This window comes from Dryobates pubescens, chromosome 33 (genome assembly GCF_014839835.1).
Source record: "Dryobates pubescens isolate bDryPub1 chromosome 33, bDryPub1.pri, whole genome shotgun sequence".
Taxonomy (NCBI): Eukaryota; Metazoa; Chordata; class Aves; order Piciformes; family Picidae; genus Dryobates; species Dryobates pubescens.
In genome coordinates this window covers 2895245-2919499 of record NC_071644.1, presented here as the reverse complement: position 1 = coordinate 2919499, position 24255 = coordinate 2895245, and the positions used below count along the sequence as shown (strand labels likewise).

Below are 24255 nucleotides of genomic sequence, written 5' to 3'. Positions count from 1 at the left end.
CGTGGCAGAGTTAGCATTAGGAGTTGGATGGAGAGAGAGCTGTTGGCCATTGGAATGGGCTGCCCCAGGGAGGTGGTGGAGTCCCCATCCCTGGAGGTGTTCAAGAAGGGATTGGCTGTGGCACTTGGTGCCATGGTTTAGTAGTCAGGAGGTACTGGGTGGCAGGTTGGACTTGCTGATCCCTGAGGTCTTCTCCAACCTTATTGGTTCTATGGCCTCACTAATGGCTTCTGCTCTACCTGTGGAAAATGGCTCAGTCTGGAGCCAGTCCTCTTAAATGCTTTCCCCCCCTCTTACTCCTTGAGATGTTCTCCCCAGAATCAGACCTCTTTGGCTTAGGGATTAATCTGTGCCTGCCTGCTTCTTGCTTGTTTGAAGCCTTAATCCTCTGTGACATCACAAGTGGCTGCCGTGGAGGGGATTATGGCGTCACAAAGAGAGGATTCTTGACTTCAGGTGGAGGCTGAGCAGTGGGGGCAGATGAGATCCTCAGAAATAAATATCCTGTTTTCATGCAAATGTCCTCACCACTGGAAAATGGAAAGGAAGAAAAAAAAATGGAGGTGAAAATCCCTAGGGAAATGTCTGTGGAATTAAAGTTGGGGTTGGTTTTTTTTCCCCCCCTCGTCCTCCATGAGGCATCCACAGCTCTTTAATCCCCCACAGTCTCTCTCTCTCTCTCCTATGAAGAGGATAAAGGCTTAGAGTGTATTTCTGGCTACATAGCATGTCAACCAAGCCCAGGCCTGCTCTCCATTCATCCCATTCAAAGTGGATTTGGAGCTGAGACAGTGGGGCTTGGGCTCTCTTCCTGCGTGGGCAGGGAGGGTTTCTCCCTGCTGCAAACCCACCCTGCTTCCTTGCCTTTCTCTTCCTCTTCTCCCCCAGGCCAGCTCGTTGGCACAAAGCTAAGAAAGTCCAGCTGACCCCAGGCCAGACAGAGGTGAAGATTGACCTGCCCCTGCCCATAGTGGCCTCCAACCTGATGATTGAGTTTGCAGATTTCTATGAGAACTACCAAGCCTCCACCGAGACCCTGCAGTGCCCTCGCTGCAGCGCCTCCGTCCCGGCCAACCCCGGCGTCTGTGGCAACTGCGGGGAGAACGTCTACCAGTGCCACAAGTGCAGGTATGGCACCCCCCACTGCTCACTTAGGGGGCCCTCACTCCAAAAAGGACCTTGAGCCTTCTCCTCTGCAGCTGGCCAAGCCCAGCTCTTTCAGCCTGGCCTCACAGGAGAGATGCTCCAACCCTCTGATGGTCTCGGTGGCCCTGCCGCTGACAGCGGTGCCAAGTGGCTTGGCACAGTTGTCACCAAGCTCTTCCCCTCAGCATAGGAAAGATGTTGAGGTGCTGGAAGGTGTCCAGAGAAGGGCAACAAAGATGGGGAGGGGTCTGCAGCACAGCCCTGGGAGGAGAGGCTGAGGGAGCTGGGGTTGCTTAGCCTGCAGAAGAGGAGGCTCAGGGGAGACCTTCTTGCTCTCTCCAACTCCCTGAAGGGAGGTTGGAGCCAGGTGGGGGTTGGGCTCTTCTCCCAGGCAGGCATCCAGCAGCAGAACAAGAGGCCACAGTCTCAAGCTGTGCCAGGGGAGGTTTAGGCTGGAGGTGAGGAAGAAATTCTTCCCAGCCAGAGACATTGGCCGTTGGAATGTGCTGCCCAGGGAGGTGGTGGAGTCCCCATCCCTGGAGGTGTTTAGGAAGAGCCTGGCTGAGGCCCTTGGTGCCATGGTTTAGTTGATCAGATGATGTTGGGTGATAGGTTGGACTGGATGATCTCCAAGGTCATTTCCAGCCTGGTTAATTCTGTGCCTGCTCCCTGCCATTTCAAACCAGCACAGAAAGAGCCACAGAACTATGAAGGAAGTGGCAAGTCTCAGTGAGCCACTCTCCAGCAGCCCCAAAACACTGCTCAGGGGTCTGTTCAAATCACCTGCAGCCTCCCAGCTCAAGTGAGGGGGAAGAAAAGTCTTCAGGTCAACATGAAGAGATCAGAGTTGTCCCTGCAGACACTGAGGGGTTGGAGCAGGTCCAGAGAAGGGCAACAGAGCTGGGGAAGGGTCTGGAGAACAGGGCTGGGGAAGAGCAGCTGAGAGAACTGGGGGTGTTGAGTCTGGAGAAGAGGAGGCTGAGGGAAGACCTTCTGGCTCTCTACAGCTCCCTGAGGTGGATGAGGTAGGGTTGGTCTCTTCTCCCTAGCATCAGGTGACAGAAGGAGAGGAAATGGCCTGAAATTGAACCAAGGGAGGTTTAGGTTGGCCATAAGGAACCATTTCTGTACTGCAGGAGTGGTCAGGCATTGGCACAGGCTGCCCAGGGAGGTGGTGGAGTCCCCATGCCTGGAGGTGTTGAAGATATGGCACTTGGGGCCATGGCTTGATGGCCATGGTGGTGGTGTTGGGTGGATGGTTGGGCACACATGAGCTGCTTTCCAACCCAAACAATATTATGGTTGCTCCCCACAGAGCCAGCAGTGAGGGTTTACAGAGCCCTGGTGCTGTTGCCTGTGTTGGATGCTCACCAAAACAAGCCTGCTCTTGAAAATCCCTGACTCTGGTTAATGCCAGCACACAATCAAATTAGGCAGGAAGTATAAAACAGGCTTACAGGGATTTACAGTTAATGCAGCCTCACAAAGGGAACCTGATGCCACAACACTGAAGTTTCAGAGCAAGCCCTCTGAAGTTTCAGAAGGAGCCAGTTCCCAGGGGGGAGTTTGCTTTTGGGCTGCCTGCTGGAGGGCATGAGGCTGGAGTTCAGTTCTGGGATGGCAGAGTTGGAGGGGGGGGGGGGGGGTGGGAGGGGTTGCTTTCCCCACAGCCCTCAGCCTGCTGGCTGGACAGTGCCTGTTTGTCTGTTGAGAGCTTTTGTTGTGCTCTCCTCATTCAGAGCAGGGCTCAGGGTGTAATTTACTGTGTGCCATTCAGCCTTGCACTACAAGCTTTCCAAATCCTGCTGCTTTGTGAGCTGGCTCTCCTTATCTGCTATCTTTTCTCCCCTTCTTGTCCCCTGTTCCTCTCTAATCCCTTTGGGATTTCAGATGCTTAGCAGATTCTTGCCACAGATCAGAGGACAGCTGATGCACTGAAAGGCTTCCACCTCCCCTTTTAAATGAGGGGGGCTAGGAATGTTTGTCTCCTGCTCCTCCACTCTGCAGCAGGGTAATAAGTATGCTGTAGCTGGTCCCACTGCAACTGGGGAAGGAGTGAGAGCTATTCAAAGCCTGGACCTTAGCAAACCTAAATGGTTTCCTTTTCTCTCTCTGCTTGTAAAGGGCACAGTGCCCTGCTCTGAGGCTCTGCTGGGAATTGCTGTGCTTCTAAGTAGACTTGTTAGGAACAAATTCCCATCTCTTTCCAAGCCAAGGCTGTGGCACCAGGTCTTGTGAGGATTTTATTGTGGTTGCCTGGTTCAGTTTTGATTCTCAGGTCATTCCTGCCCCCCAACACAAGGTGTGGGTCCAGAGAGGCCACCAAAAATAGCAGAGGCCTGGAGCACCTCTGTTGTGGGGACAGGCTGAGGGAGTTGGGGCTGTTCAGCCTGGACAAGACTTCAGGGAGACCTTAGAGCAGCTTTCCAGTACCTGAAGGGACTGCAGGAGAGCTGGGGAAGACTTTTAGCAAGGGGTGGGAGTGCCAGGATCAGAGACAATGGCTTTGAAGTGGAAGAGGAGAGATTGAGACTGGAGATGAGGAAGAAATTCTTGAGAGTGAGGGTGGGGAGACACTGGAACAGGTTGCCCAAGGAGGTTGTGGAGGTGTTCAGGGCCAGGTTGGATGAGGCCTTGAGCAACCTGGGCTGGTGGGAGGTGTCCCTGCCCATGGCACTGGATGATCTTTAAGGTCCCTTCCAATCCAAAGCATTCCATGAATCCTTGTGTCATGGTTTGAATCAAGACTTCACAGGTGGGGAAGCTCAGCAGAGAAGGGGACACAGCTGAGAGTTCTGAGCAGGACTGGTTAGTGTGAAATAGAGGAGGCTGAGGGGAGACCTCATTGCTGTCTACAACTACCTGGAAGGACCTTGTGGAGAGGGTGGTGCTGGTCTCTTCTCCCAGGTAATTAGTGATGGAACAAGAGGGAACAGCTTCAAGCTGCCACTGGGTAGGTTTAGACTGGACAGCAGGAAAAAGAGTGGTCAGGGACTGGAATGTGCTGCCCAGGGAGGTGGTGGAGTCCCCAGGCCTGGCTGTGTTTCAAGGTGGTTTGGTTGTGTTTCAAGGTGGTTTGGGCTATGGTTTGGGGGTGACCCTTGTAGAGTAGGGTTCTGGGTTGGGCTTGGTGACCCTGAATGTTTCTGTGATTCTGTGACTGACCTGCTTCCAGTACTAATTACCAGAGTGCTTTGATTGCCTCTGTTCCTAGAGGACACAGCAGTGTGCAGCTCGGAGGAGCAGAGCAGTAGCTTAGATGTCCGAAGAGGTCCCTGACCTGCACACGACCTCAGTCGCCCTCCTGAAGCTCAGCTGCACCCTTTGACCTCTCTGGCTTGCCCTGCAGGTCCATCAATTATGATGAGAAGGATCCTTTCCTGTGCAATGCCTGTGGCTTCTGCAAGTACGCTCGCTTCGACTTCATGCTCTACGCCAAGCCCTGCTGCGCCGTGGACCCCATCGAGAACGAGGAGGATCGCAAGAAGGTGAGGCCCACGGCAGCTGCAGCCACCAAGTGCTGCAGCCACTCTGCTCTGCCCTGCTCAGACCTCACCTGCAGGCCTGTGTCTGCTAGGGAACCACCCCCAACACAAGAGAGACCTGAAGGGAGGTTGTAGCCAGGTGGGGGTTGGTCTCATCTCCCAGGCAAGCAGCACCAGAACAAGAGGACACAGTCTCCAGCTGTGCCAGGGGAGGTTTAGGATGGAGGTGAGGAAGAAGTTGTTCTCAGCAAGAGAGATTGGCCATTGGGATGTGCTGCCCAGGGAGGTGGTGGAGTAACCATCACTGGAGGTGCTTAGGAAGAGACTGGATGGGGTGCTTGGTGCCATGGTTTAGTTGATCAGGTGGTGTTGGGTGAGAGGTTGGACTTGATGATGTCTGAGGTCTTTTCCAACCTGGTTAATTCTATTCTATTCTCATTCTGTTCTCATTCTATTCTATTCTTCTATTCTTATTCTTATTCTACTCTACTCTACTCTACTCTACTCTACTCTACTCTATTCTGCTCTATTCTATTCTGTTCTCATTCTCATTCTATTATATTATTTTCTGATGCAGTGAGTCCAGAGGAAGTCACAAAGATGAGCAGAGGGCTGGAGAACCTCTGCTATGGGGACAGGCTGAGGGAGTTGGGGCTGTTCAGCCTGGAGAAGAGAAGGCTCCAGGGAGAGCTCAGAGCTGCATTGCAATATCTGAAGGGGAGCTCCAGGCAGGCTGGGGAGGGACTGCTGAGAAGGGGCTGTGGGGATAGGACAAGGGGCAGTGGTTTGAAACTGGAGCAGGGCAGATTTAGGTTGGACATCAGGAGGAAGTTCTGCACAGTGAGGGTGGTGAGACACTGGGACAGGTTGCCCAGGGAGGTGGTTGAGGCCCTGTCCCTGGAGACATTCAGACTTGATGTCCCCCTGGACAACCTGATCTCATTGGAGGTGTCCCTGCTGGAGGGTTGGGCAAGATGACCTCTGAAGGTTCCCTTCTGACCTGATGCAGTCTTTGAGTCTCTGAAGCTCTTGGCCAGGGGTCAGGAGTGTTTCAAAGTCACAGTGAGGCATGGTTTAGCACCAGGCTTGGTACAGTTAGAGAATGGTTGGACTCAATGATCTTAAAGGTCTTTTCCAACCAAAACAATTCTATGACATGAGAGTTCCATCCTCATAGGAGTAAGTGACAAGCAGGGCTCACTGAAGGTCTCTCAGTGACTGTCACTCACTGTCTTGCTCCACCAGGTAAGTAATTCTTCCAAACACACAACTGAGTGCTTTGCTGAAGACCTGCAGGTTGGGAGGTGCAGGATGAAAACTCTTGTCTGGACAGAAACTGAGGATTTCCTTTCCTTTGCTCTTCTCAGGCAGTAACAAACATCAACACCCTCCTGGACAAGGCTGACAGAGTGTACCACCAGCTCATGGGACACCGACCACAGCTGGAAAACCTCCTGTGTAAAGTGAATGAGGCAGCTCCTGAGAAGCCACAGGTAGCAAGGGTGGATTCCACTCCCTGGGAGGTGTTCAAGGCCAGGTTGGATGGGGCTTGGAGCAGCCTGGGCTAGTGGGAGGTGTCCCTGCCCATGGCAGGGAGGTTGGAAGTAGATGATCTTGAAGATCCTTTCCAACCCAAACCATTCTCTGATCCTGCACAGAGCCCCAGGCTGGGGAGACACTGGGCCTTGTACCACCCAGAGCAAATAGAGATCCAGATGGCTCCTGGGAGAGCTTTGGGCATGGTTCCCAATTGGATGGGCTCAGATGGGACCATGCTGAAGCTTGGATCTTCATGCTCTGAGAGGGGATTGGATGTGGCACCTGGTGCCATGGTTTAGCCATGAGGTCTGTGGGGACAGGTTGGACTTGGTGAGCTTTGAGGTCTCTTCCAACCTTGGTGATTCTGTGAGATTATCTCACAGTGGAAGACAGTCCTGTGGGTAGCTAAAGGCAGAGTATGGCCATGAGAAGACAGCTGAGGGAGTTCCCCTTGGGGCTTTACACTTCCAGGTGGATGTTGCCCAAAGTTCTGCCTAAATCTGCTAACCTAAGGTGTGGGAAGGAGGAGACCTCTTGCTTCTGAGGCTTTGGAAAGGTTGTTGAGTTGGTTCTGAAACCCTGGAACAGGCTTGACCAGGGAAGTGGTTTGTATCCCCATCTGGAGGGGGCAAAGCTTCAGAGATATGGAGCTGAGGGCCATGGCTTTTAGCCCCAGCCTTGGTAGAGCTAGAGAATGGTTGGACTGGAAGACCTTAAAGGTCTTTTCCAACCAAAATGGTTCTGTGATTCTCTGATGCTTGCTCCAGATGCTGTTCTGCACTCATCAGTTTGTCTGTGCCCTCCACACAGAATTGCTTTTTGTTTTCCCCTCTGTCCCAGGATGAATCTGGTAGTGGTGGAGGGATCAGTTCTACCTCAGCCAGTGTGAATAGATACATTCTCCAGTTAGCCCAGGAGTACTGTGGAGACTGCAAGAACTCTTTTGATGAGCTTTCCAAAATCATCCAGGTATGATGATGGGCTTTGCTTTTGGATTTCAGTGATGTGTTTGAGAGGCAGTGGGCAGCAGAACCAGCAAGTGAGGTGTAGGCATTCTGCCTTCCATGATGCCACTGCTAGGAGGAGATCAGCTGCTGTCTGCAGGGGAGTAACAAGAGGAGAAATCCCTAAAGGCTGTGCTTACCATTGCTGCTCCAGGGTGACACTGCATGGAATGTAGGCAGCAGGCCAACCAGGGCAGAGAACTGGGAGTTGGGGCTGATCATTCCTGATGGATTTCCCATTGGATGAAGGATTTCAAGTTGAAAATACTGCAGCAGATAATACACAGTGGAAAAAACAAGCTGAGAAGGGGAGCAGCAGTTCTGTGCTGCCTCACAGTTCCACGGCTTGCTGGGTGCCCCCAGCACAGGAAGGATGTGGAACTGCTGCAAGGGCTCCAGAGAGGCCATAAAGATGAGCAGAGGGTGGAGGACCTCCCCTATGGGGACTGGCTGGGAGACTTGGGGCTGTTCAGAGAAGGGGAGAGGGGAGGGGAGGGGAAGGGAAGGGGAGGAGAGGAGAGACGAGAGGAGGGGAGAGACGAGAGGAGAGGGGAGAGGGGAGAAGAGAGGAGAGGGGAGGAGAGGAGGGGAGAGGAGAGATGAGAGGGGAGGGGAGAGGAGAAGGGAGGGGAGAGGAGAGATGAGGAGAGGGGAGGGGAGAGGAGAAGGGAGGGGAGAGGAGAGATGAGAGGGGAGGGGAGAGGAGAAGGGAGGGGAGAGGAGAGATGAGGAGAGGGGAGGGGAGAGGAGAAGGGAGGAGAGAGGAGAGATGAGGAGAGGGGAGGGGAGAGGAGAGATGAGGAGAGGGGAGGAGAGAGGAGAGGAGAGAGGAGAGGGGAGGGGAGAGACCTTAGGGCAGCATTTCAATATCTGAAGGGGACCTACAGGAGGGCTGGGGAGGGACTGCTCAGAAGGCTCTCTGGGGAGACCTTAGAGCAGCCTTCCAGTATCTGAACAGGGCTCCAGGAGAGCTGGGGAGGGACCTTTGACAAGAGCTGGGATTGCTAGAATGAGAGGGAATGGATTGAAGTTGAGATGGGGAGATTGAGAGTGGAGATGAGGAAGAGATTCTTTCCAGTGAGGGTGGAGAGGCACTGAACAGGCTGCCCAGGGAGGCTGTGGCTGCCTCCTCCCTGGAGGTGTTCAAGGCCAGGCTGGATGAGGCCTTGAGCTGGGCTGGTGGGAGGGGTCCCTGCCCATGGCAGCGGGGTTGGAACTGGCTGAGCTTTAAGGTCCTTTCCAACCCAAGCCATTCTGTGAATCTCTTGAGCTTTCATTGCCCCTTTCCTGTCTTTCCAGAAAGTGTTTGCCTCTCGGAAGGAGCTCCTGGAGTACGACCTCCAGCAGAGAGAGGCAGCCACCAAGTCCTCCCGCACCACCGTCCAGCCTACCTTCACCGCCAGCCAGTATCGTGCCTTGTCTGTGCTGGGCTGTGGCCACACCTCATCCACTAAATGCTATGGCTGTGCCTCAGCTGTCACTGAGCACTGCATCACCTTGCTGCGAGCCCTGGCCACCAACTCTGCCATCAGGCACATCCTGGTGTCCCAGGGCCTCATCCGAGAGCTCTTTGACTACAACCTGCGGCGGGGCGCGGCCAGCATGCGGGAGGAGGTCCGGCAGCTCATGTGCCTTCTGACCAGGTCAGCTCTGCAGCCCTGGCACCCTCCCAGGGGCCTCTGCACCGCCAGCCTTTCTGTCTTGTTCTTTAATAACCCTCAGAGGGATGTCTGAAGTTGCTCAGAAACATCTGAACCTGGAGCGGCCTCCCAGCGCCTGGGAGGGACGAAGCCAGGAAGGGATGAAGCCAGGAAGGGATGAAGCCAGGAAGGGATGAAGCCAGGAAGGGACTTTTATCATAGTATCAGTCAGGGTTGGAAGGGACCACAAGGATCATCCAGTTCCAACCCCCCTGCCATGGGCAGGGACACCCCACACTAGATCAGGCTGCCCAGAGCCTCCTCCAGCCTGAGCTTAAACATCTCCAGGGACACCACCCCAACCACCTCCCTGGACAGCCATAGTATCATAGGGCTTGAAGTGATAGGAGAAGAGGGAAGGGACTGAAGGAGGGATTGAGGAGAAAGTTCTTCCCAGAGGGAGTTGTTGGCATTTGGAATGTGCTGCCCAGGGAGGTGGTGGAGTCCCCATCCCTGGAGGTGTTCAAGAGGGGACTGGATGTGGCACTTGGAGCCACAGTTTAGCTGTCAGGAGGCATCACAGTATCACCAAGGCTGGAAGAGACCTCAGAGGTTTGGACATGAGGAACCATTTTTTTCCTCCCCCCAAAAGGGCTATCAAGCCCTGGAAGAGCCTGCCCAGGGGAGTGGCTGGGTCATCATCCCTGCAGAGGTTTAAAAGATGTGGAGCTGAGGCACATGGTTTAAGAGCAGATGTGGCAGTGTTGGGCTAAGAGGGGACTGAATGTGGCACTTGATGCCATGGTTTAGTAGTCAGGAGGTCTTGGGTGACAGGTTGGACTTGCTGAGCTCTGAGGTCTTTTCCAACCTTGTTGGCTCTATGAGTCTATGAAGCTTGAGGAGGGGAGGTTTAGACTGGAGATAAGGAAGAAATTCTTTCCAGTGGGGGTGAGCACACCAGCTCTGCTCACACCTGCTCAGTCACCCATCCTGGGGGCTGGTTTCTGCTGGTTTTTTTCCCCCAGACCAAACCTCCTGCAGGTAAATCCACTGAGCTCATCTTTGCAATGAAGGAAACCACATTACAGCCACAACCTTCCTTCCAGTGCCTGAAAGGGGCTACAAGGAAGCCAGAAGGGACTTCTTCCAAGGGCTTGTAGTGATACAACAAGGGGGAATGGATTGAAGCTTGAGGAGGGGAGGTTTAGACTGGAGATGAGGAAGAGATTCTTTCCAGTGAGGGTGGGGAGACAATGAACAGGTTGCCCAGGGAGGTGGTGAAGGCCAGGTTGGATGAGGGTGGTGAGACTCTGGAACAGGGAAGTTGTGGATGCCTTCTCCCTGGGGGTGTTCAAGGTCAGTTTGGATGAGGCCTTGAGCAGCCTGGGCTGGTGGGAGGTGTCCCTGCCCATGGCAGGGGGATTGGAAGTGGATGGTCTTGAAGGTCCCTGCCCATGGCAGGGGGGTTGGGACTGGGTGAGCCTCCAAGTCCCTTCACCATTCTGTGCATCTATGAATAACAGAGTTCTCTTTTCTCCTTCTGCAATCAGGGACAATCCAGAGGCCACACAGCAAATGAATGACTTGATCATTGGGAAGGTGTCTGCAGCTCTGAAGGGCCACTGGGCAAATCCAGACCTGGTGAGAGACTCCAGTGTTCTTCTCTTCCTTTTTTCTGCTCCTCTGCAGCTCCTCTTGGTGTATCCTCCTCCTTGCCTCTTCTCTGTTGTCATGGGCCATTGGTAATCTGGCAGGTGTAATGCAGCAGATAAACATCAGAGTCAAGCACAGAGTGGTGTGGTGAGGTCACTGCCTAAGTTGCCTCAGGCACTTCTGCCTCTCTTGGCTGTTGCTTTGCAGCCTCTCTTCCAGTGCATTTCCAGTCCCCTCAAATGGAGATGGGATCCGATTGGCTTGGACTGGTGTGTATTCAGCCTGTGTTCTTCAAGGTCAGGAGGGGAAAAAATACAACAAAAGGCCCTGCTGCCATCCCCAAGGCTTCTGAAGCCTTTGAAAATGTCTGTGTGTTACAGGCCAGCAGCCTCCAGTATGAAATGCTGCTGCTGACAGATTCCATCTCCAAGGAAGACAGCTGCTGGGAGCTCAGGCTGCGCTGTGGTGAGTTCTGACTCGAGTTCAAAATGCTTTGCCCCCAGCTCCATGCACTTCAGTCAGGTCTCATGCAGAGGGAACTGATCTTGACTCAGCTTGTGAGGGGGACTTGAAGTGGAGTTAGCAGCAGGTAGCTTTGGCTTGGAGTGGTGCATTTCACAGATTGCATCAGGTTGGAAGGGACCTTCAAAGGTCATCTTGTCCAACCCCCCTGCAGGCAGCAGGGACACCTCCAGCTACAGCAGGCTGCCCAGAGCCACATCAGGGCTGGTCCTGAATGTCTCCAGGGACAGGGCCTCAACCACATCTATTCCAGTGTCTCACCACCCTCATTGTGCAGAACTTCCTCCTGCCCTAAATCTCCCCTGCTCCAGTTTCAAACCACTGCCCCTTGCCCTGAACAGTCCCTCCCCAGCCTGCCTGTAGGTCCCCTCCAGAAGTGCAGCTCTAAGGTCTCCCTGGAGCCTTCTCCAGGCTGAACAGCCCCAGTTTTGCCAGCCTGTCCCCATAGGAGAGGTTCTCCAAGCCTCTGATCATCTTTATGGCCCCCTCTGGCCCTCCTCCATGTCTCTCCTGTGTTGGGAATATTCTTTCCAGAGTCTGTGCTGAGAAATAACAGCATGGAGGGCCAGCACTCTCTTGCTGGAATCACAGGCTGTTAGGGGGTGGAAAAAACCCTCCAACTTCCCTGCCAGAACAGGATCTCCTAGAGCAACAGGGACACAGCCAGCTGGATTTTGACTGTCTCCAGAGAAGACCTCACAACCTCTCTGGGCAGCCTGCTGCAGGGCTCTGGCACCTTCACAGGGCAAAAGTTTCTCCTCATGTTCCTGTGGAACCTCCTGTGCTCCAGCTTCCACCCCCTGCCCCTTGTCCTGTAGAAAGCAATTCTCCAGCAGCAGAAAGCAATTCTTCACCATCCATGGCTGCATGAGAACCTGATGGTTTTGCCTCAGGACATGAAGCCTTGCCTAACTCTCAGCACCTCCAACGTGCTGTGTGGAGCCGTGGAGGTGTCCTGCCTGCTGATCTTAGCATCATAGAAGCAACCAGGTTGGAAAAGGCCTCAGAGCTCAGCAAGTCCAACCCAGTACCTAACACCTTCTGACAATTAAACCATGGCTCCAAGTGCCACATCCAAGCCCTTTTTGAACAGCTCCAGGGACAGGGACTCCACCACCTCCCTGGGCAGCACATTCCCCAGGCCAATTGCTCTCGCTGGGAAGAACTCTCTCCTCGCCTCCAGCCTAAACTTCCCCTGGGGCAGCTTGAGACTGTGTCCTCTTGTTCTGTCCTCATGCCATCTTCCAGTGGCATGAAGCTTTCTGTCTGCTCTCTTCCAGCCCTCAGCCTCTTCCTGATGGCAGTGAACATTAAGACTCCAGTGGTAGTTGAAAACATCACCCTCATGTGCCTGCGCATTCTCCAGAAGCTGATCAAGCCACCTGCTCCAACCAGCAAGAAAAACAAGGTAGGGCTTTAGCTGCTCAGCAAAGCACCTGAAAAGCTGCTGCTTCAAGCCTGCCACACTGATCTCAGACATCAGTAACTCTGTGAGGAAGCCAGGGCTTGCTTTTCCTGGTCACAGTACCTGGGGAAGTGTGAGTCCTGTCACTCTTCCCTCTGCAGACTGCAGGTCATAGAATCATAGAATCAATAAGGCTGGAAAAGACCTCAGAGGTCAGCAAGTCCAAGCTGGCACCCAACACCTCCTGACAGCTAAACCATGGCTCCAAGGGCCACAGCCAATCCCCTTGGAACACCTCCAGGGATGGGGACTCCACCACCTCCCTGGGCAGCACATTCCCATGGCCAATCTCTCTTGCTGGGAAGAACTTTCTCCTCACCTCCAGCCTAAACCTCCCCTGGCACAGCTTGAGACTATGGCCTCTTGTTCTGGGGCTGGGTGCCTGCCTGGCAGAAGAGACCAACCCCCAGCTGGCTGCAACCTCCCTGCAGGGAGTTGGAGAGGGCAAGAAGGTCTCCCCTGAGCCTCCTCTTCTGCAGGCTAAGCAACCCCAGCTCCCTCAGCCTCTCCTCCCAGGGCTGTGCTCCAGACCCCTCCCCAGCTTTCTTGCCCTTCTCTGGACACCTTCCAGCAGCTCAACCTCTTTCCTAACCTGAGGAGCCCAGAACTGGACACAGGACTCCAGGTGTGGCCTCAGCAGTGCTGAGCACAGGGCACAAGGACTTCCCTGCTCCTGCTGGCCACACTCTTCCTGCTGCAGGCCAGGATGCCCTTGGCCTTCTTGGCCACCTGGGCACACTGCAGGCTCCTGTTCAGCTGCTGTCAACCACTACCCCCAGGTCCCTTTCTGCCTGGCTGCTCTCAGCCACTCTGCCCCCAGCCTGTAGCACTGCCTGGGGTTGGTGTGACCAAAGTGCAGCCCCTGGCACTTGGACTTGTTGAATGCCATCCTGCTGGGCTCTGCCCTTCTGCCCAGCCTGGCAAGGTCCCTCTGCAGAGCTCTCCTACCCTCTAACAGATCAACTCCTGCCCCCAGCTTGGTGTCATCTGCAAATTTACTGCTGATGGACTCCATCCCCTCATGTAGATCATCAATATAGATATTGAATAGGATTGGGCCCAGCCCTGCTGCTCTTTGGTGGCTTGGACCACTGCTGTTCACAACAGGGCTTTGCTCTCAGATTTGAGGCTTGGGGAAGGAGGTACATGAGAGCTCCAGCTTGGTTATTTTGCTGCTTTCAACAGCTTTGGATAGAATCAAGTCCCATTTTTAAATGCAGAGCTCCAGTTGTGGTTAAAATGGCCTTAATTGGCTGCTCCTTTAGGGTGATTTAGGATTGGCATTTGCAAGGGGGAAGAGAAGTTTCTGCTTTGATCTAATCACAGAGATGGCTTTACTGATATGTCAGTGGTTACCTGGAACAAGGCAGCTCTCTCATGAGCAGAAACTGTTTAACCTGCTCTGGTAGAGCTTCCTTTATCAGCTGGTGGAGCAGTGATTCACCATCAGGAGTTGCTCCAAGGGACCTGGCTGCTGCTTCCTGAAGGGTCACAGAGCCTTTTTGTTTGTTTGTTTCTTAGGATGTGCCTCTGGATGCTCTCACCACTGTGAAGCCTTACAGCAATGAAATCCATGCACAGGCTCAGCTGTGGCTCAAGAGGGACCCCAAAGCATCATATGAAGCCTGGAAGAAGTGCCTCCCTGCCAGAGGTAGTCCTGTGCTTGGGTCCCTCCAAGCTTGAATACAGAATGGACTCTGTAGAGCTCTGTTGGCTTCTGGCCTGTGACACCTTCACAGCCAGCTGAAGATGCCTTAGAGAAAAGTTACTCTTTCCTTCCCTTTCCTTCCTTTCCTCTCTCTCTTTTATTTTCTCTCTCTCTTTTCATTTCTTTCTTCCCCTCCTTTGCCTCCCCTGCCCCTCCTTTGCCTCCCCTGCCCCTCCTTTGCCTCCCCTGCCCCTCCTTTGCCTCCCCTGCCCCTCCTTTGCCTCCCCTGCCCCTCCTTTGCCTCCCCTGCCCCTCCTTTGCCTCCCCTGCCCCTCCTTTGCCTCCCCTGCCCCTCCTTTGCCTCCCCTGCCCCTCCTTTGCCTCCCCTGCCCCTCCTTTGCCTCCCCTGCCCCTCCTTTGCCTCCCCTGCCCCTCCTTTGCCTCCCCTGCCCCTCCTTTGCCTCCCCTGCCCCTCCTTTGCCTCCCCTGCCCCTCCTTTGCCTCCCCTGCCCCTCCTTTGCCTCCCCTGCCCCTCCTTTGCCTCCCCTGCCCCTCCTTTGCCTCCCCTGCCTCTCCTTTGCCTCCCCTGCCCCTCCTTTGCCTCCCCTGCCCCTCCTTTGCCTCCCCTGCCCCTCCTTTGCCTCCCCTGCCCCTCCTTTGCCTCCCCTGCCCCTCCTTTGCCTCCCCTGCCCCTCCTTTGCCTCCCCTGCCCCTCCTTTGCCTCCCCTGCCCCTCCTTTGCCTCCCCTGCCCCTCCTTTGCCTCCCCTGCCCCTCCTTTGCCTCCCCTGCCCCTCCTTTGCCTCCCCTGCCCCTCCTTTGCCTCCCCTGCCCCTCCTTTGCCTCCCCTGCCCCTCCTTTGCCTCCCCTGCCCCTCCTTTGCCTCCCCTGCCCCTCCTTTGCCTCCCCTGCCCCTCCTTTGCCTCCCCTGCCCTGTCCATGATGTCCTTGAGCTCTGAATGCCTCTTGTCACTGTGAAGTGGCTGTCTCTCTCTTCACCAGCTGCATAGTCCTTGTAGCTCTGCCTTTTTTAGGCAGTGTTGCTCAACAGCTGAGCAGAGAATACCCTGTGCCCAAAGGGGTCCTGGGGGATGTAGCAAAGGAAACTTGTTGCTTATTGAAAGTGACACCAGCCAACTGAAAAGCTGCTTGGGAGGGGGGATTTGCCTCTGACTTGGTAGTGAACATTGCTCCAGAGAGTGAAAATGGCAGCAGAGAGCAATGGGAAGCTGCTCAGCTTCTCAGCTGGAGTTCGGAGAGCTCCAGCAGGGAGGCAGAACCGCAGCGGCAGCCGGCAGGTGATGGCTGCTGAGAGCTGCCTCTGGTCAATCCTGCAGGTATAGATGCCAGTGGGAAATCCCTCAGCAAAGCTGAGATTCACCAGCTCTACTTGTCAGAGAAGTATGTGTGGAAGTGGAAGCAGTTCCTGAGTCGCCGTGGGAAGAGGACTTGCCCCCTGGACCTCAAGCTGGGGCACAACAATTGGCTGCGCCAGGTAAGGGCCGGGGCCGAGCGCTCCAGGGGGGATGCAGTGGGCAGTGCCAGCCAGCAGAGTGACTGCTTTGGCTGTGCACCCCCCATGCTGCTCCTTGCCCTAGGTGCTCTTCACTCCTGCCACTCAAGCTGCGAGGCAAGCTGCCTGTACCATCGTGGAAGCTCTGACTACCATCCCCAGCCGCAAGCAGCAGGTCCTTGATCTCCTGACGAGGTACTGCTGGGCAGCTCCAGGATTAGCTTGCTTTCTGATTCCCATGAGAAATCTCTCCTCTCTGGCACATTTTCTCACACCTCTCCCTTCTCTGCCTCTGATTCACAGGTCTTTTGGGGCTGCACTCTCAGACTTAATCAGCTGGGCTGGTGGAGCTGTAGGGAGACCTTTCTTTTACTGCCTAGCAATAAGCTCCTGCAGTTCTGTTCTTTTTCCCAGGGGGGAGCAGCTGATGTTCAGCTGCATGGGCATTTCCCTGTCTCTTAGACAGCAACATGACAGGGGGAGCCCTCTTCCCACACCTGTGACAGAGCTTAACCCCAGCTGACACTAGCAGCACGGTTAGGGAACTCCTCCTGGGGACAAAATCCCACTGTAGCCCTTCAGTAAAGAGTAAGAGGGAGGACAGACTGCTGGACAGTTTGCCTTTCCTTCTTCTCCTTCCTCTCTCTTCTCTTCCCATTCTTCCTTTTCCTCTCCCTCCCATCTTCTCTTTCCTTTCCTCCTTCCCTTTCTCTCTCCTCTTGTCTCCCCTTCCCTCTCTCTCCCCCCTCCCTCTCCCCTTCCCTCTCTCTCCCCCCTCCCTCTCCCCTTCCCTCTCTCTCCCCCCTCCCTCTCCCCTTCCCTCTCTCTCCCCCTCCCTCTCCCCTTCCCTCTCTCTCCCCCCTTCCCTCTCCCCTTCCCTCTCTCTCCCCCCCTCCCTCTCCCCTTCCCTCTCTCTCCCCCTCCCTCTCCCCTTCCCTCTCTCTCCCCCCTTCCCTCTCCCCTTCCCTCTCTCTCCCCCCCTCCGCTTCCCTCTCTCTCTCCCCCCTTCCCTCCCCCCTTCCCTCCCTCTCCCCTTTCCCCTCTCTCCCCCCTCCCTCTCTCTCCCCCCTCCCTCTCCCCTTTCCCCTCTCTCCCCCCTCCCTCTCCCCTTTCCCCTCTCTCCCCTCCTTCCCTGGTGTCCTTAAGCTCTGACTACCTCCTGTCACTGTGGAGTGGTCGTCAGCTTGTGCCTCTCTCCACCAGCTACCTGGATGAGCTGAGCATTGCTGGGGAGTGTGCTGCAGAGTACCTGGCCCTCTATCAGAAGCTCATCAAACCAGCCCACTGGAAGGTCTACCTGGCAGCCCGGGGGGTTCTGCCCTATATTGGCAGCCTCATCACCAAGGTATGGATCTGTCTGGAGGGATTGAGGGATCAGCAGGAAGCTTATCCCTCACCTGCCAGTTGTCTGCTTTGAGATCCTTTGCTCAGTGCCTCACTGCTGGCCCTTGCCAGCTTAATGGAGTTCACTCTTCTGCTCTGTCATCTCTGAGCAGAAAGTAAAGTAGAGTAGAATAGACCAGACCAGACCTGGCTGGAAAAGACCTTTGAGATCATGGAGTCCAACCTATCACTCAACACCATCTGATCAACTAAACCATGGCACCAAGGGCCTCAGCCAGGCTCTTCTCCAGTGATGGTGACTCCACCACCTCCCTGGGCAGCACATTCCCATGGCCAATCTCTCTTTCTGTGTAGAATTTCTTCCTAACATCCAGCCTGAACCTCCCCTGCCACAGCTTGAGACTGTGTCCTCTTGTTCTGGGGCTGGGTGCCTGCCTGGGAGAAGAGACCAACCCCCACCTGGCTCCAACCTCCCTTCAGGGAGTTGGAGAGAGCAAGAAGGTCTCCCCTGAGCCTCCTCTTCTGTAGGCTGAGCAACCCCAGCTCCCTCAGCCTCTCCTCCCAGGGCTGTGCTCCAGACCCCTCCCCAGCTTTCTTGCCCTTCTCTGGACACCTTCAAGTCTCTCAATGTCCTTCTTGAATTGAGGGGCCCAGAGCTGGACACAGGACTCAAAAGATAAAAGACTACTTCATGTTAGAGGACACAGTCTCAAGCTGTGCCAGGGGAAGTTTAGGCTGGAGGTGAGGAGAAAGTTCTTCCCAGAGAGAGTTGTTAGCCATTGGGATGTGCTGCCCAGGGAGGTGGTGGAGTCCCAGTCCCTGGAGATGTTCAAGAGGGGCTTGGATGTGGCACTTGGAGCCATGGTTTAGCTGTCAGGAGGTGCTGGGTGCCAGCTTGGACTTGCTGACCTCTGAGGTCTTTTCCAAGTTGGTTGATTCTCTGATCCCATGATTCCCAGCTGCTGCATTGCAGTTCTGGTCTCTCTGTGGCTGCCTCTTGTTTCTCTGCTGTGTGCCTGTGCAGCCCTGTGTCAGCCACCAGCCCCTGGCTGTGGCAGTTCCTTGTCCTAACAGGCCTGATGGTTGTTTGCAGGAAATAGCTCGTTTGCTTGCCTTGGAGGAAGCCACACTCAGCACTGACCTGCAGCAGGGATATGCCTTGAAGAGCCTCACAGGTATGTGGGGACATCAGCTGCAGTCCTGGAGGAGGATTAGAGCTGGGGTGGTGGTTGCTCTGTAACAGCATGCAGCAGAATTTCAGAGGGATGTGGTTCAGCCTCTTGCAGTTGCTGTCCCTGGGTGGTGTCTGCCATCCCTTTAGCACCAAACTCCTCCATGGCTTGGTCCATAGTTTTATTTTGTGGTCAGTTGGGGGGTTTAATTACTTGGGCTTTGGAATGGGCAAACTTCATCCCCTCACTTCCCTGCTCACACAAACAGTTCCTGAGACCACTGCAAACATTGCTGATGTGTTCCTGCCTCTTGTTTCCTACCTGCTTACTGTTCCAGGGCAGCTTTTCCTTTTCAATCCTCTCTAGGCTGTGGTGCAAGCTTGGTGCAAATGGAAGCACACCATTAGCCAGGCACCAGTGGTGTCCCCCAGGGATCAGTGCTGGGCCCCAGCCTGTTCAATGTCTTTATTGATGATCTACATGAGGGGATGGAGTCCATCAGCAGTGAATTTGCAGCTGACAGCAAGCTGGGGGCAGCACTTGATCTGTTAGAGGGTAGGAGAGCTCTGCAGAGGGACCTTGCCAGGCTGGGCAGATGGGCAGAGGCCAACAGGATGGCATTCAACAAGTCCAAGTGCCAGGGGCTGCACTTTGGTCACACCAACCCCAGGCAGTGCTACAGGCTGGGGACAGAGTGGCTGAGAGCAGCCAGGCAGAAAGAGACCTGGGGGTAGTGGTTGATAGTAGGCTGACCAGGAGCCAGCAGTGTGCCCAGGTGGCCAAGAAGGCCAAGGGCATCCTGGCCTGCAGCAGGAAGAGTGTGGCCAGCAGGAGCAGGGAAGTCCTTGTGCCCTGTGCTCAGCACTGCTGAGGCCACACCTGGAGTCCTGTGTCCAGTTCTGGGCTCCTCAGGTTAGGAAAGAGGTTGAGCTGCTGGAAGGTGTCCAGAGAAGGGCAACAAAGCTGGGGAGGGGTCTGGAGCACAGCCCTGGGAGGAGAGGCTGAGGGAGCTGGGGTTGCTTAGCCTGGAGCAGAGGAGGCTCAGGGGAGACCTCCTTGCTCTCTCCAACTCCCTGAAGGGAGGTTGTAGCCAGGTGGGGGTAGGTCTCTTCTCCCAGGCAGGCACCCAGCACCAGAACAAGAGGCCACTCTGTGACACTCTCTTCTGTAGCCTCTTCCATATTCTTCTGAAGTCCCTAAATCCTGGCTTCTTGCAAGAATAAACACCTTGATAAAGACAGCCTGGGAGAGGATCAAGTGTTCAGAAAGCTCCTCACACCTTTTCATGTTCCCTCACCATGACCCCATGCTGAAATTCCAAGACACCTCAGCCAGGCCAGAGGTTTTGCTTCCAACCTTTCAGCTCTTAGAAGTGAGCTGCTTCCTTCCATGAGCTGCTCCAAATGGCTGCTGCTTTGATGTCACAGACTCACAGAACTGTCAGGGCTGGAAGGGACCTCAAGGCTCAGCCAGCTCCAAGCCCCCTGCCATGGGCAGGGACACCTCACACCGCAGCAGGTTGCTCACAGCCACCTCCAGCCTGGCTGCAAACACCTCCAGGCAGGAGGCTTCCACCACCTCCCTGGGCAAGCTGTGCCAGGCTCTCACATGTCCATTGTGCCCTGTTTGCTGGCCACATGGAGTTTAGAGCTAACAAATGCAACTCTCTCACTTCCTGACTGTCTCCTTGGCTTTCTAGGTCTCCTCTCTTCCTTCGTGGAGGTGGAGTCCATCAAGAGGCACTTCAAAAGCCGCCTGGTGGGCACCGTCCTGAATGGTTACCTGTGCCTGAGGAAGCTGGTGGTACAGAGGACAAAGCTGATTGATGAGACCCAGGACATGCTGCTGGAGATGCTGGAGGATATGACCACAGGTACAAACCACCTTGGCCCCATAAACCCACAGTCTGGGTCAAGCAAGGTGAAAAGCAGGGAAAGCTGTTTGAAAAGGCTGCTGTGGTGGAGAGGTTTTTCCTTTCAGGGCTTGGACCTTCAAGTGGTTGCATTTGGCACAGAAAAGGTCAATAACATTCCTGGGGTTGTCTCTTTGTTTCCCAGGAGTTTAAAGCCTCTCCTTTTATGGGGTTGCTTTACTGCAGCCCAGGGGTTCCCCTGGCAAACAACATAGAATCAATAAGGTTGGAAAAGACCTCAAAGGTCATCAAGTCCAAGCTGTCAGCCAACACCTCCTGACAGCTAAACTATGGCTCCAAGTGCCACATCCAAGCCCCTTTTGAACACCTCCAGGGATGGGGACTCCACCACCTCCCTGGGCAGAACATTCCAATGGCCAACAACTCTCTTTGTGAAGAACTTTCTCCTCACCTCCAGCCTAAACTTCCCCTGGCACAGCTTGAGACTGTGGCCTCTAACATGAAGTAGTCTTTTATCTTTTGAGTCCTGTGTCCAGCTCTGGGCCCCTCAATTCAAGAAGGACATTGAGAGACTTGAAGGTGTCCAGAGAAGGGCAAGAAAGCTGGGGAGGGGTCTGGAGCACAGCCCTGGGAGGAGAGGCTGAGGGAGCTGGGGTTGCTCTGCCTGGAGAAGAGGAGGCTCAGGGGAGACCTTCTTGCTCTCTCCAACTCCCTGAAGGGAGGTTGGAGCCAGGTGGGGGTTGGGCTCTTCTGCCAGGCACTCAGCACCAGAATAAGAGGACACAGTCTCAAGCTGTGCCAGGGGAGATTTAGGCTGGAGGTGAGGAGAAAGTTCTTCCCAGAAAAAGGAGTTGGCCATAGGGATGTGCTGCCCAGGGAGGTGGTGGAGTCCCCGTCCCTGGAGGTGTTCAAAGGGGATTGGATGTGGCACTTGGAGCCATGGTCTAGTTGTCAGGAGGTGTTGGGTGCCAGGTTGGACTTGCTGAGCTCTGAGCTCTATTCCAACCTTATTGATTCTGTGATTCTATGATCTTTGAAGCAGTGGATCTGCAGAAGAAAAAGGGCATCCAATAGAATAGAATAGACCAGGTTGGAAGAGACCTTTGAGATCATGGAGTCCAACCTCTCACCCAGCACCATCTGATCAACTAAACCATGGCACCAAGCACCCCATCCAGGCTCTTCCCAAACACCTCCAGGGATGGGGACTCCACCACCTCCCTGGGCAGCACATCCCAGTGGCCAATCTCTCTGGCTATGAAGAACTTCATCCTAACATCCAACCTAAACAAAAGCCACACCTAAGCATGGTGCTTGTTGTGGAGGGATTTGTGGTGAAGCCTGAGTTAAAATGGAACCTGGAGAACTGGCTCCTGTCTGTTTGTTTGTTGTTTATTTAATGCTTGTGTTTCCTGGCAGGCACAGAGTCTGAAACCAAAGCCTTCATGGCAGTGTGTATAGAGACTGCAAAACGTTACAGCCTTGATGACTACAGGACTCCAGTCTTCATCTTTGAGAGGCTCTGCAGCATCATCTACCCTGTGAGTACAGAGGGGGCTGTGCCATGCCTCCTGGAGTTCACCTTCTTAAAACAGGAGTCCAAAAAGCCAAGTGTGTGAGACAGTGATTTCATGTTGGGCAGTTTGGAACTGCAGCAGTGGGATATCCCCTTTGGGGCTGGGTTGTCCAGGCTGCCTGCTGTGGCATGCTCTGGGCACAAAAGCAGAACCACTGTTGGCTGTCACATGCTGAGGAATTTGCTCACTGAATGACATAAGGCATCTGCCTGGTGAGACCTCACCTCCAATCCTGCCTCCAGTTCTGGTGTCCCCAGCAGAAGAAGTACACACAGAGCTGCTGGAGAGAGTCCAGAGGAGGCTCCCTGTGCAGTGCCCTCAGAGGGAAGGGTTGCTGTGCAAGGCAAGATGGACACTGTGTCCAGTGTGCACACTGCCTCCAGTTCTGGTGTCCCAGCAGAAGAAGGACATAGGAATGTTGGAGGGAGTCCAGAGGAGGCCCCAGAGATGATCCAAGGGCTGGAGCAGCTCTGCTGTGAGCACAGGCTGAGGGAGCTGGGGGTGTTCAGCATGGAGAGAAGGCTCTAGGGGGACCTCAGAGCTGCCTGCCAGGAGCTGAAGGGATCCTGCAGGAAGGCTGCAGAGGGACCTTTCATGAGGGTGTCTGGAGCCAGGCCAAGGGGAAAGGGTTTGAAGCTGAGGCAGAGCAGGGTTAGACTGGAGCTGAGGAAGAAGCTCTTCAGTATGAGGGTGGTGAGAGTCTAAAACAGGCTGCCCAGAGAGGCTGTGGATGCCTTCTCCCTGGGGGTGTTGAAGGCCAGGTTGGATGAGGCCTTGAGCAGCTGAGTCTGCTTGAGAGGTGTCCCTGCCCTATGGCAGGGAGGTTGGAGCAGATGATCTCTGAGGTCCCTTCCAACCTGAGCCATTCTAGGATCCTCTGAATGTGTTACTGGACAGCAGGATGCAGCAGGTGAGGGAGGCACTGAATGCTTAGGGCTGTCTTGTCACCTGCTGCAATGCAAATGCAGCCCTGGGAGTGTGGTTAAGAAGAAGCTCACTGTGTCTGTGCTGCTGTTCTTCAGGAGGAGAATGAAGTGACTGAGTTCTTTGTAACTCTGGAGAAAGATCCCCAGCAGGAGGACTTCTTGCAGGGCAGGATGCCAGGGAATCCCTACAGCAGTAATGAGCCTGGCATTGGGCCACTCATGAGGGACATCAAGAACAAGATCTGTCAGGACTGTGACCTGGTAGCTCTGCTGGAGGATGACAGTGGCATGGAGGTGAGAATGTGGATTTCTTGCACAACAGGGCTGCCCCTTCCAGGCAGCTGGGAGGGTGATGCAACCTGGGCTTGTTCTCTGACCTCTTTGTGTTCTCCCTTTCAGCTTTTGGTGAACAATAAGATCATCAGTTTGGATCTGCCTGTGGCTGAGGTCTACAAGAAGGTGTGGTGTCCCACTAATGAGGTGTGTGTTACCTTCAGGGCTGTTCCCAGCACAAAGCAGCTGTCCCTTGATAGCAGCAAAGCAAAGAAAGGAAGAGAAGGAAGCTATCACCCAAGGCAGGGTTTATATTCTGGCACATAAATCACTGGCACAGGCTGCCCAGGGAGGTGGTGGAAGCCTCCTGCCTGGAGGTGTTTGCAGCCAGGCTGGAGGTGGCTGTGAGCAACCTGCTGTGGTGTGAGGTGTCCCTGCCCATGGCAGGGGGCTTGGAGCTGGCTGAGCCTTGAGGACCCTTCCAACCCTGACAGTTCTATGATTCTAATTGCTCAGCACCTTTTTGTGCTCTCTTAGGGTAGACCTTTACCCTGATTTGTGACATAAAGGATTTAGAGGGATCTTGCCAGGCTGGGCAGATGGGCAGAGTCCAAGGGCAGGAGACTGAGCACATCCAAGTGCCAGGTGCTGCATATTGGCCACAACAACCCCAGGCAGTGCTGCAGGCTGGGGGCAGAGTGGCTGAGAGCAGCCAGGCAGAGAGGGACCTGGGGGTACTGGTTGATGGTAGGCTGAACATGAGCCTGCAGTGTGCCCAGGGGGCCAAGAGGGCCAATGGTATCCTGGCCTGCATCAGGAAGAGTGTGGCCAGCAGGAGCAGGGAGGTCATTGTGCCCCTGTACACTGCACTGGTTAGGCCACACCTGGAGTCCTGTGTCCAGCTCTGGGCTGCTCAGGTTAAGAAAGATGTTGAGGTGCTGGAAGGTGTCCAGAGAAGGGCAACAAAGCTGGGGAGGGGTCTGGAGCACAGCCCTGGGAGGAGAGGCTGAGGGAGCTGGGGTTGCTTAGCCTGGAGAAGAGGAGGCTCAGGGGAGACCTTCTTGCTCTCTCCAACTCCCTGAAGGGAGGTTGGAGCCAGGTGGGGGTTGGGCTCTTCTCCCAGACAAGCAGCACCAGAACAAGAGGCCACAGTCTCAAGCTGTGCCAGGGGAGGTTTAGGCTGGATGTTAGGAAGAAATTCTACACAGAGAGATTGGCCATGGGAATGTGCTGCCCAGGGAGGTGGTGGAGTCCCCATCCCTGGAGGTGTTCAGGAGGAGACTGGATGGGGGTGCTTGGTGCCATGGTTTAGTTGATCAGATGGTGCTGGGTGATAGGTTGGATTTGATGATCTCTGAGGTCTCTTCCAACCTGGTTTGTTCTGTTCTATTCTATTCTGTTCTGTCCTAAAAGCACATGCTGTTGTCCCAGGTGAGTGGATTGGACTTAGCTGGGTACTTCCCAGACTCCTGAGCTG

At 54.7% G+C, this 24255-nt stretch overlaps 1 protein-coding gene across 1 annotated transcript in view; it reads left to right on the top strand.

Annotated features, from left to right (window-relative positions):
- UBR4 (ubiquitin protein ligase E3 component n-recognin 4) overlaps window positions 1-24255 on the top strand; it is a 152848-nt gene that overhangs the window by 94682 nt on the left and 33911 nt on the right. The window contains exons 74-90 of the mRNA XM_054175753.1: window positions 889-1128; window positions 4496-4634; window positions 5999-6124; window positions 7011-7139; window positions 8474-8817; window positions 10365-10455; window positions 10848-10932; window positions 12270-12397; window positions 13976-14105; window positions 15438-15595; window positions 15699-15808; window positions 16817-16958; window positions 18051-18132; window positions 19829-20002; window positions 21422-21543; window positions 22602-22799; window positions 22905-22985. Coding sequence (XP_054031728.1) covers window positions 889-1128; window positions 4496-4634; window positions 5999-6124; window positions 7011-7139; window positions 8474-8817; window positions 10365-10455; window positions 10848-10932; window positions 12270-12397; window positions 13976-14105; window positions 15438-15595; window positions 15699-15808; window positions 16817-16958; window positions 18051-18132; window positions 19829-20002; window positions 21422-21543; window positions 22602-22799; window positions 22905-22985 — 2479 coding nt within the window. The remainder of the gene's footprint in view (window positions 1-888; window positions 1129-4495; window positions 4635-5998; window positions 6125-7010; window positions 7140-8473; window positions 8818-10364; window positions 10456-10847; window positions 10933-12269; window positions 12398-13975; window positions 14106-15437; window positions 15596-15698; window positions 15809-16816; window positions 16959-18050; window positions 18133-19828; window positions 20003-21421; window positions 21544-22601; window positions 22800-22904; window positions 22986-24255) is intronic.